Source organism: Osmerus mordax, chromosome 6 (genome assembly GCF_038355195.1).
Source record: "Osmerus mordax isolate fOsmMor3 chromosome 6, fOsmMor3.pri, whole genome shotgun sequence".
In the NCBI taxonomy this organism is placed as follows: Eukaryota; Metazoa; Chordata; class Actinopteri; order Osmeriformes; family Osmeridae; genus Osmerus; species Osmerus mordax.
The window spans coordinates 15520809-15533281 of NC_090055.1; the positions used below are offsets into that span (position 1 = coordinate 15520809).

Sequence of the window (12473 nt, forward strand, 5' to 3'; positions counted from 1 at the left end):
GAGTACACCAAGGGGGGTGGAGACCCGTTCGCAGCGGCTGATCCGGGAGCAGGTTCCAGTCCAGCGGACTGGCACCTGGAATCCAGGGGCGCCGAGAAGGAGGTCCCAAAGAGCACCCACCCGGAGGTGTTGAAGACGTCGAAAGGTGAGTCACGTGTGGAGAAAGCCAGAGAGGGGCTGCTGTTGCTACCATGCCTCTCTCCCCCATGTGTGATTCATGAAGCAGATGACAGCACCCAGAACGGGGACGAGAGGATACTGTGGCGGAGGCCCTCGGTTGTTTCAAGGAAACCGAGGCCGCTGCCTGAGCAACGACGAGAGATGACATCCACAGATAAACTGACGCACAAACCTGACAGACATTTACTGATACCGGACGCACGAGTCCACAGATATCACAGTCATGAGCCACTACCAGAGTCATTATTACATGCTCCCAAAGAAACTGATTTGAACATTGACACCCATCACCTTGGAGTACACATGAAGACTGAATACTTTGCCAACACCTTCCTAAAAACCACCAAAATGACTGCACGGAAAATGAGAGGAAATGGTTCTTGTTGGGTGTGTGGTATGATTCCCCAACACGCAGGAACCTATCCTTGGATAGCGGTCCCACTCTCTAAGGCAGATGTGTGTGAGATATGGAGGTGGCCTTGTATTGGGTTGAATGTGAAAAATGTTACTATACACAAGCAACATATTCCTAAAGGGGTTACCTATTCACCCCCATTGTGGTTAGCCTATGCTCCACCTGCTTGGTTATGTCTGACTCATAACGGGACAGGGAGGGCACTGGGGAACAGCACGTGTAACCATACTGTGTCTACATATGCTTATACAAATTTGTCTGATTTGCCTGTTGAAGGTGAACCGATAAGTATAACAACAGATACATTTTTGGTGCCTCATGCAGCTAACAATGGCACCATGTGGGTGTGTGGTAAGAGTGCTTATTATTTCCTGCCAGCCAACTGGTCAGGAACATGTTACCTTGGGTTTATTGTAGGAGCCCTCAGACCTGTAGATGGGTTGCCTCTGCACCCCTTGCCCAAACAATGGTGGCACCGCCACAAGAGAAGTATTATTAACGCAGATGCTAAGAAGCTTGGATCACATCACATAGATTCAATAGTACACAGTCACTTTTCACGTTTTCAGCTGTCATTCTCCCTGTGTATGGTGTTATCACTGCCTTTAGAGATATTAGGAGCTTAGCAGTAGGTTTGGAGTCCATTGGTAATGAGACAGCCGACGCCTTAACTGCGGTTGCTTCTGAGATGAAGGCCATGAAGCAGGTAGTGCTACAGAACCGAATGGCACTGGTTTATCTGTTGTCAGCTCAGGGAGGTACCTGTGCTGTGATAGGTCATGACTGTTGTACTTTTATCCACGATGAATCTGCAAATATCACTAGTATGGCTGCTCACATTAAAACATAATTTCAGCTTTGGGAGAACCTGAAGCTTGGAATTTTGCTGACTGGCTGACCTCCTCTGTGGGGGGTTTCTTTTCTTTATCATTCAAATGGGAATCACTGGATTGGGCATGTTAATCGTTGTTGTGCTGATTGTGGTTTGTGCTTGGAAGATGTGTACTGCCTGCTGTGTACAATGCTGTGCAGAAGGCTCTCGGAAGGCTGCCAGTAAGATTATGGTAGCCCAAATCAAGCCTCAGACAAAAGCAAGCAAGACTGATGATTACTTTATTGCCCTGGGAATGATTCATATGTCGGATATGTAATCCAATGTAATAAAGATGGCCATTTGCCTCCTTCTATTTTCCAACTGATATACAATGCTGTGTGCAATCTGAATAGATCTGTCCTTAACCACAGATCGGTGAACAATAATTAAAGATAGTGGTTACTTTATTACTTTTATACTGTTTTAAATAATCTGAATTTATGAACAGTGTTTGATCTATACCTTGCTGTGTTGAGCTCATGAGAGCATGACCCTTGGTTATGTCCAGGAGAGAAATATGCCTCTGTTTCTGGTATCATTGATAAACTGTCATAATGCTGTTTGCTTATGAAGTGAATAGCTATAAGCTAGTTCTTTTGTGGGGTCCTAGGGGGTGCCTGTGTTACTAGGACGAATCTGAGGTCACAATATCACCAAAGTGTATAATACCATGCAACTTTGAACAAGGAAAATAGAAGGAGCGTTAAGGTCATTTCTGGGTGCCCTAGCTAGAGAGCTAAACATTATGCTAGTACCTAATACTTCTTCAAATCCTATAATCATGTATGCTGTGCTGAGTAGTAGCAGATAAAGTATTGTTTGATTGTTAAGGTTTTGAAATGTTATGAAACTTGTTTGTTGTGTTGACGTTAAACGTCAAAAGGGGGGACTGTGGAAGAAATTGGGATTTCCTGTGTGATTACATTAATCACTAATCAATAGAACTAGTCATTGGATACTAGTTAGTACGTTTATCATGTAAGCTTGCTATTAATAACAGTATATTGTGTCTATGTGTCTGGTTAATAGATGTTCGGGGTCAGGAGAAAGTACTGGCTAAACGGTCCTTGTCATGACTACAAGGAGAGCTCCAACTATGAACTCTCTAGTGTGAGAGTTGTCATGTGTTGGGAGCAGTGAATCTTTTTCTCTGAGACTGTTGTAACGTCATTCCTGCCTGACTGTCACAATCTATGTTTACATTCTTGTGCCCTATAAAAGATGGTCCTCCGGCTTTTGGAGCGGACAGAGACCTGGTTGAGACCTAAGCTTGGTGTTGTGTTGTCATTTATGGTCAGAAGACTAGTTTTTCTCTCCCAATCTGCAGATTGATAAATACGTATTAAAATACAGAACTTAACTGAACTTAGTCACTCCGTTTATGAAGAGACGGACAAAACACTTTCTTCATCAGCTGTAGCCTACGCGAGACGCACTACAAAAACATCTACACAGCTGTTTACATTACATTAAGTCATTTGGCAGACGCTCTTATCTAGAGACTTACAGTAAGTACAGGGACATTCGCCCCAAAGCAAGTAGGGTGAAGTGCCTTGCCCAAGGACACAACGTTATTTTGCACGGCTGGGAATCGAACTGGCAACCTTCAGATTACTAGCCCGACTCCCTCACCACTCAGCCATCTGACTCCCAGCTGTTTCGGAAGTCAAATGGCGACAGAACATGTTCGGCACTCCCCTTACTTAAATCAAAAGTTTATCTAACTACTAACCTGAACTTCATTCCCACAGCCTAAACTTTGTCAATCTGTTCATGAAAATAATTAATTTCAGCCTGAACCGTACAATGGAACGTTAAATCCAATTCAACCAACGAAGTAGCTACCAAGACGAACACAGCAGTAGTCTAGTAGGCTGTAGTACTGTAGTAGTACAATTTACTGGGGCATTATTAAACTTTATTAAACTTATTTACGTTTTTGGGGGCATATTTTCAGTTAGCAGATGGTACTGTTTGAATCGCGATTCCATCTTCTACTGCCGGTAACGTCGTAGAATAATCTTCAAAGGGGGTTCTTTATTAATGAATGAATGCAATATTAGAAAGGCTAAATGCCTGAAAATATCACGAGAAGGGAAAAACGTAAAAGGACGTTTAAGTCATAGAGACAAGACATCTATTTCATTCTACACTTCATTCGTATTTTGAGTTGTAAATCAGCAGCAAAAAAAATATGCTTTTAAATCTATGTAATCTTTATAAATAATAAGTATGCATTTTTATATCAAATATACAGAAATATCAGTTGTAAAAATGACATTAAAAAACGGACACCTGTGCAACCGACGCAAGCAAGCACACCCTACAATTTCCCCAGAAATTGTACCCTCTCTAGTTGTGACTATTGTTTTCCTGTTTTTCTTTCTTCTTATTGTTGGAATGCTGCTTCAGCATTCCAAGTATTGTTCTTTGAATTCAACTTCTTCATATTCTTCTTAATCTCTTTCTTCCGTGGCACGTTTCAGCGCCTTCAAATCTTCAGCTATTAAAACCGTTCAGCTAGCAAACAATTCAGCAGTTTCAGGCCATTCCTGCTATGACTTTTCAGCTTTGTACCTCTTATGCTTGAATTAATATAAATCAATATTCATAATATTTTTAACATGGTTTTCCAATGGAGTTTACTTTCAAATCCTCTCAAACTTCTTAAAACTTAAACTTCCAAATCCTTCTTCTTCCTCAATCTGTCAGCTAGAGCCACCATTTAAACTTTAAAATGTTGACAAAACACTAAACTATTTTTTAATAATTCAGCTTTTTGATATCTATTCAACTTTTTTCAACATCACTGATTATGTTTCATGACTTTTTCAAGCCGTTTCTGAGATTTACATGGGTGTGTACGTGAAACCCTAGAGTGCAGACTGAAACGCTTAGAGTGGAGGCCTGAGCTTCGGATGTCGTTGAAAAAATATTTCTAGTTTGCCAGCATTGCCACAATTTTCGCTCTTCATGCTTCATTTTTGGATCAATAGATAGCTAATTTTGTGCTGGTCGTACACCGTTGTCTGTTGAATCCAACAGACGTACACATTTGTTCAGAGCCCCACGAAAGCGAGACAAAGTCCAACTCTCGCCCCATAGAGACCAATGCAAATCTGGTGACAAAATCGTCAGAGAAAGCAAAAAGAACAAGATTTTGAAACTGCCCGTAGAGTCGTATTTCTGACCGCACAGACATATAAAGGACATCTCTGGTTTCGGCAGAGTCTTGGGTCTCGGAAAATATCCTTATTTTTTGGATTGGATGTATAGTTTTGCGTCTAGGTTAACTTGTTTGAGATTCTAGCTACATTTCTGTTTTTCTCTGCACTCAGCGCGTTAGCAATCATAGCTGAACCATCACCGTGGCAACGACAGACAAGCACCACTCAGTCTCTCACACAGGTGATTGGTATTAGCTGATTAGTGGAGTCACAAGACAGAGTTTGATAGTATTTCAACCTAATACAATTTACTAGAGGTGACTCTGCAGGTGCTGCTAATATCTCTTTTACTACTATTGCTAATGGAACTGTTTTATTCTACTATGCCACTGAGTGCGTTTATTTGTCCATGAGAAACCCGATTACTAGCAATTGTCGGTTTATGCCAATAATACGATTACTCTGTTTACATGTGTAATTGGGTGTGCTTTGCCTTCGGCAAGGGCACAACCTTTGTTCTCTCACATATATATTATTATTGGGTGTGCTTTGCCTTCGGCAAGGGCACAACCTTTATTCTCTCACATATATATTTTTATTGGGTGTGCTCAAGCCTTCGGCGAGAGCACAACCTTTGTTCTCTCACATATATATTATTATTATTATTATTTTTATTTTTATTTCTTTTTGCCCCCCTAAAACTCAGTCAATATTTGGCCTACATAGACAACGTAGGTGTCAAAAGTTTCGTCTTGGTAGCGATTGAGTTGCTTCTATTGGAATTTACGTTCCGTTGCATGGTTTAAGCTTCAGTTAAGTTTTTGTGGCGAAAAGTGAAGCTAACGGTGGCTAATTTGCTAACCACAGTCACTGACGTTACTAACGTCACTGCGTCACTAACGTCACGAAAACACGCGTGACTACCTTTGCCAGAACATTCGTTTAGCATCTGTTAACTTGGGGGATAGCTAGGCTAACTATAGCTTTACTGCAAGGCAGCTGCAGAAACGCCACAAGAAAAGAGGCCAGGGTGATAACTATTTACTCATTTTACTTTTTGATATGACACACAATTGTGATGTGTAATGTACAATATAAGCTGATATTATTAAGGAAGTACATCTACTTTCGGAAACAGTAGTCTACTATTTCACTGAAGTATTAGCATCATGACATTAGCCTGTGTTTCCCGGGCAACACATACTACAGTGGTCTATGATGTATCTGTTTTCAATCGTTAAAATAAACATTCCTCACATATACATTTTCGTTATATGATTTATTCTGACATTAGTAAACGATTTGTTGGTGAAATTACCATTACCTGTGGTTTCAAACCAGTGTAGCTCACTGCAACGCTGTAGCCTACCCGAGACACTAGTGTGAGTAGCTAACAAAAACTCCTCAGCTGTTCAAGTCAAACGGTGACAAAACATGTTCGGCACTCCCCTTACTCAAAAGTCTTTCAATAGTTGAAACAATCTGACTACTAACCTGAACTTCATTGCCACAACCTAAACTTTGTCAATCTGTTCATGAAAATAATTAATTTCAGCCTAAACCGTACAACGGAACGTTAAATCGAATTCAACCAACGCAATCGCTACCAAGACGAACACAGCAGTAGTCTAGTACTGTACTGTAGTAGTAGAATTTACCGGGGCAGCTTCTCCACACAAGGCTATATCGCATTTTGCGTTGTTACTGACAATGATCGCTACCAGTGAGATTTTTATGAATGAGCGATTTTCCACTAAATAAATGTCAAGCTTATTTACGTTTTTGGGGGCATATTTTCAGTTAGCAGATGGTACTGTTTGAATCGCGATTCTATCTTCTGCCGGTAAAGTCGTAGAATAATCTTCAAAGGGGGTTCTTTATTAATGAATGAATGCAATATGAGTAGGCTAAATGCCTGAAAATATCACGAGAAGGGACAACTTAAAAGGATGTTTAAATCATAGAGATTAGGTCAATTTTTACACCGGTCTGCCAAATGTATTCGTTTTGATTCAGCCTGTCAGCTGCCTCTTGCAGGGGAAATGAGAAGACATCATATTTCATTCGACACTTCACTCGTATTTTGAGTTGTAAATGAGCAGCAAAAAAAAGATGCTTTTAAATCTATGTAATCTTTATAAATAATAAGTAGGCCCGATGCATTTTTATATAAAATATACAGACCCCTGTGCAACCGACGCAAGCAAGCACACCCTACAATTTCCCCAGAAATTGTATCCTCTCTAGTTATTCTTATTTATTTTTTTTCTTTTTGCCCCCCCAACACTCAGTCAATATTTGGCCTACATAGACAACCTAGGTGTCAAAATTTTCGTCTTGGTAGAGATTGAGTTGCTTCTATTGGGATTTACGTTCCGTTGCATGGTTTAGGCTCAAGTTAAGTTTTTGTGGCGAAAAGTGAAGCTAACGGTGGCTAATTTGCTAGCCACAGTCACTGACGTTACTAACGTCACTAACGTCACAAAAACACACGTGACTACCTGTAGCAGAACATTCGTTTCGCATCTGTTACCTTGGGGGATAGCTAGGCTAACTATAGCTTAACTGCAAGGCAGCTGCAGAAACGCCACAAGCAAAGAGGCCAGGGTGATAACTATTTACTCATTTTACTTTGTGATATGACACACAATTGTGATGTGTAATGTACAATATAAGCTGATATTATTAAGGAAGTACATCTACTTTCGGAAACAGTAGTCTACTATTTCACTGAAGTATTAGCATCATGACATTAGCCTGCGTTGCCCGGGCAACACATACTACAGTGGTCTATGATGTAGCGTTATCTGTTTTCAATCGTTAAAATAAACATTCCTCACATATACATTTTCGTTGTAGGATTTATTCTGACATTAGAAAACGATTTGTTGGTGAAATTACCATTACCTGTGGTTTCAAACCAGTGTAGCTCACTGCAACGCTGTAGCTTACGCAAGACACACTACAAAAACATCTACACAGCTGTTTAGGAAGTCAAACGGCGACAGAACATGTGCGGCACTCCCCTTACTTAAATCAAAAGTCTATCTAACTACTAACCTGAACTTCATTGCCACAGCCTAAACGTTGTCAATCTGTTCATGAAAATAATTAATTTCAGCTTAAACCGTACAACGGAACGTTAAATCCAATTCAACCAACGCAATCGCTACCAAGACGAACACAGCAGTAGTCTACTAGTACTGTACCGTAGTAGTACAATTTACCGGGGCAGCTTCTCCACACAGGGCTATATCGCATTTTGCGTTGTTACTGACAATGATCGCTACCAGTGAGCTTTTTATGAATGAGCGATTTTCCACTAAATAAATGTCAAGCTTATTTACGTTTTGGGGGGCATATTTTCAGTTAGCAGATGGTACTGTTTGAATCGCGATTCCATCTTCTACTACCGGGTAACGTCGTAGAATAATCTTCAAAGGGGGTTCTTTATTAATGAATGAATGCAATGAGTAGGCTAAATGCCTGAAAATATCATGAGAAGGGAAAAACTTAAAATGACGTTTAAATCATAGAGATTAGGTCGATTTTTACACCGGTCTGCCAAATGTATTCGTTTTGATTCAACGTTGAGGCTGCCTCTTGCAGGGGAAATGAGAAGACATCTATTTCATTCTACACTTCACTCGTATTTTCAGTTGTAAATGAGCAGCAAAAAAAATGCTTTTAAATCTATGTAATCTTTATAAATAATAAGTATGCATTTTTATATAAAATATACAGAAATATCAGTTGTAAAAATGTCATTCAAAAACGGACCCCTGTGCAACCGACGCAAGCAAGCACACCCTACAATTTCCCCAGAAATTGTACCCTCTCTAGTTAATGTTGTATTGTTATATTTTGAAGTATAAGCAATACATGGACATTTGAAATAGCTGAACTCTGAAAAGTTATCAACCACTTAACACCAATACGTCAATCTCAGGATGGACGCCCAGGTGGGAGTAACTGACCAATCAAAGAGTTCACCTCCAAAAGGATACCCCCTTTCGCAAGGATTATAAAACCTTGACGCACAAGCAAACCTGGCTTTTTCGCAAGGATTCACCGGAAGTGTTCGCGACACATCTGACCTATCCTTCTCAATCAGCAACTCACTGGACCACTAGGAACTTGAACGAAAGATTCCTTTGCTCTAACCGTTTGACAACAACGAACGGAACTTTAACTCTTCTTCTTCAAACTGACAACAGTAACTGCGATATTGCTACATTTCTTACTTGTGAACATTGGCATATTGTGATTTAATTTGTTACGTTTGATTTTAGTTTGCAAATGATTTAACCTAACTTTCGTTAGGATTAGTTAACATACTCTCCCATTGTTCTCCAGAAGCCTATCTCTCCCTTCCCCCTCCCCACGCGCTCTCTACCTACCATCTTGCACCAACCCTCATCATAGTTTAGGACCTACTGTATACAGTTCAACTCAACTCTCAACTAACCTATAACTTCTCTGGTATTTGTTCATTATAATTACATTTCCTTAAATAAATCATTGTTTATAATACTTGCGTTATCCCTCACGTTATCTGATCTGCTCTACTTTCATAGAATTCACTACTTAAGATTAGACTGATTATTACGAAGGCTATTATTCAATACGTTTTCCTCTCTCCCTTTAACAAATAAGAGGTGGTGCCCCCAAGAACTACATACTTTATTATAAATGAAGTATTGCTAATCTTAAACGAGCAAACCCCGCTACAACTAAATGACTCAGACTCTGTGGTAGTAGAGGTTCCTGGGCGTCTAGGAGGTGGACTCGTCATACTGGAGATGAGGCGACCGAGTGTTGAGTCCTCCTGTCTGGCGGACCTCTTGAAGTCCGCCCCCAGGAAGACGTACAGCAGCGGGTTTAGACAGCAGTGGGCAAATGCCATGGGTTCAGCCACCGCCAGCCACACACTCAGCACCACCTCCAGACTGCAGCCCCTGGGAAGGACCTGTAGGCACATGAGGGCATCCACAGCGATGCCAGCACCATACGGGAGCCAACACAGGAAGAAGCAGAGGATCAACGCCACAGTGGTCCTGACAGCTCTGCGCTTCTGTCTCTGCCCCTGCAGAGGCCCGCTGCGGGTCAGCCTGGACACGATGACACAGTAACACGCCAGCAAAACTAGGCCCGGTACCAGCAAGCCCACCAACACCAGCTGCAGGTGGAACACTGACACCCAGAGAGAAGCGTTGTCAGCTGGGTATAAGCGCTGGCACACAATCGTCCCATCTCCTGCTTCCCAAGTCCTGGCAAACACTATGTCTGACACTGCCAAGAGAGCCGCAGGCGACCAGGCTCCTGGAAAAGGAGAGGGGGTGAGGGGAGACAAAGAGGAGATTCGGTGGTTAGATCAGGAGATGGAGAATACAAGTGAAGATGTACCCCTGTACATACATCTGAGGCATGGGCACGTCGTGAGAGAGAGAGATAAGGGATGAGGCTAGAGACGTAGCTCGCCTACAAAACACCAGTCTCCGTGCCAACAGTCAAGAGATACATAGAAAGACACTAGTAGATGAAGTGAGAGAGAATAAGTTTCACCATAAGCCACCATAACCTGCCTTGATAAAAAAGGATGACATAATGACTGTTCTGAACTGAACTGAATCTTGACCAAACATATTTTTTAAGTTGCACAATCATCTTTCTATTTGCTGAGACCAACTTTCCAGACTAATGATCCTTTATCCTTTTTATAAATATCCTTTATCTAAAGATAGATTTCAAAGACCCCCAAAGAACTAGACAGACCTGCCACATTGCACTTCCATCCCGGTTGGAAGAATACACTTCCTCATCTCGGTCGGAGGAAATGAGTTCCCATCCCCCCATCGTCTCTGTTGGAGAAATGCACTTCCTCATCTCGGTTGGGAGAAATACACTTCCTCATCTCGGTCGGACAAATGAGTTCCCTTCCGCCCATCGTCTCTGTTTGAGAAATGCACTTCCTCATCCCGGTTGGAAGAATACACTTCCTCATCTCGGTCGGAGGAAATGAGCGCCCATCCCCCCACCGTCTCTGTCGGAGGAAATGAGCGCCCATCCCCCACCCCTGCAACTAAATGAGCGAATACTGAGCGCTTGGACACAGTGTGAGAGGAGGTTGTCTGAGGAAGTGCTACTACTTGCATACATTCAGTGGGTTAGGGTCAGGCCAGCAGCCATCATCTAGAGTCACGCAACTATGGCTGAGGATTTTACTGCGCTGCAAGTTCTACAGCAGATGTTTGCAAATGTCGGGCAGGGTGACTCTGAAGAGGAGGCAGAGGATGTGTCAGAAGAAGAAGATGCGGAAGAGCGCCATGCAGAGAAAATGTCAGAAGAAGAAGGCGGAGAAGAGCGCAACGCAGAACGCCGCGACCTGTCGTATGGGACTCCGCCGCAGCCGCCGCGGCGAGACGCGCCACGGACAACTTGGCGGCGATACGAGAGGTCTGGGATATGTGGGTAGAGAGATTACCCCGCCTCTACGACCCAGGGCCCGAAGTGACCGTGGATGAACAACTGGTCGCGTTCAGAAGACGGTGTCCTTTCAGGCAGTACATGCCGAGCAAACCCGCAAAGTATGGGATCAAGTCGTGGGTCGCGTACGATGCAAAATCAAGCTACGCTTGGAAGATGCAAGTGTACACCGGGAAGTTGAGCGACGGAGCCCCGGAGAGGAACCAGGGGAGGCGCGTCGTGCTCGATATGACAGAGGGCCTGAAGGATCGCAATGTCACGTGTGACAACTTATTCACCTCTTACGAACTCGGACGAGAGCTCATGATGACGAAAAACATGACCATGGTTGGCACGGTCCGAAAGAACAGGTCCCGTCTGAGCTGCTAGCGACAAACAGGCGACGGGTGCTGTCGTCGCAGTTTGCCTTCACGCCCACCACCACTCTAGTTTCCTACCTCGCCAAGAAAAACAAGAACGTTTTACTCATGAGCACACGCCACACAGACGCCGAAATCAGCAACAGAGACGACGGGAAACCGACCATCATCCTAGATTACAACCGCCACAAAGGAGGTGTGGACAATCTGGATAAGGTCGTCACTTACTACAGCTGGAGAGGAAGACTGCCCGCTGGCCCCTCGTCATCTTCGACAATATGATTGACGTCTCCACCTACAACGCCTTTGTGATATGGAGAGAGATCAACCACAACTGGATGCCTGGCAAGCGCAACAAGAGGAGGTTTTTCCTCGAGCAGCTTGGCAGGGCACTCGTGAATCCGCTGATCGAAAGAAGACAACGTGTCCCCCACACGGCAGCGGCGGTTGTGAGAGGTCTCCGGATGGCCAGCTGTCGCGATCCGCCTCCTCAACGGCAACCTGAAGAGGCTGACGACGAGGACGACGAGGACGACAAAGCCCCCGCAGCCGCCGCCTCATTGGCAGGACCGTCCTCCTCACCACCGGTCACCTCTTGTGTCAGTAAGAGGAAGAGATGTCAAGTCTGCCTGGTTAAGAAGGACAGTAAAACGACCACCGTTTGTCGCAGGTGTAAGAAGTATGTCTGCAGAGCCGTCCCAACATGCCGTCCCTGAGTTGTCAGTTGTGAGTCTGAGTTGTCAACTGAGTAAAATGAACTCTAGCATGAGGGAGGGGTCATTTGCATGCATGGTGTATGAAGCTTTGTGCTTGTTATGTATCCATCCATTGATGTTTAAAATCAAGTCAGCTGAGACATCTAGCAGCAGTATGAGCAACTTTGATCAGCCAAAGACCATATTGTTCACTCCTACCTCCATGGGATCCTTTACGTATGATATGGTCACCCAGAGTGGTCATGCACACAGTGGTGTATGTATGTATGTCTTAAA

General features: G+C 43.2%; 2 protein-coding genes across 2 annotated transcripts; one reads left to right on the forward strand and one right to left on the reverse strand.

Annotated features, from left to right (window-relative positions):
• Positions 1-215: 215 nt before the first annotated feature.
• On the reverse strand, positions 216-10143 carry LOC136944357 (C-X-C chemokine receptor type 4-like; the record flags this gene model as incomplete). The annotated part of the gene is made up of 3 exons (XM_067238103.1): positions 216-304; positions 9368-9959; positions 10120-10143. Coding segments are annotated over 3 exons (705 nt in total), but the record flags the coding sequence as incomplete, so codon positions are not given.
• Positions 10144-10893: 750 nt separating this feature from the next.
• Positions 10894-11763, forward strand: LOC136944358 (piggyBac transposable element-derived protein 4-like). Its single transcript, XM_067238105.1, has 3 exons — positions 10894-11026; positions 11112-11369; positions 11471-11763. Exons 1-3 carry the CDS (start codon positions 10894-10896, stop codon positions 11761-11763), a joined length of 684 nt encoding a protein of 227 aa, XP_067094206.1.
• Positions 11764-12473: the final 710 nt, after the last annotated feature.

Bases quoted from the DNA above. Each gene is read 5' to 3' on its own strand.
- LOC136944358 (XM_067238105.1), top strand. From the start codon at position 10,894: ATGTCGGGCAGGGTGACTCTGAAGAGGAGGCAGAGGATGTGTCAGAAG. The intron at 11,027-11,111 runs GTATGGGACTCC...ATATGTGGGTAG, and splicing joins GCAGAACGCCGCGACCTGTC to AGAGATTACCCCGCCTCTAC. The intron at 11,370-11,470 runs ATCGCAATGTCA...GTCCGAAAGAAC, and splicing joins TATGACAGAGGGCCTGAAGG to AGGTCCCGTCTGAGCTGCTA.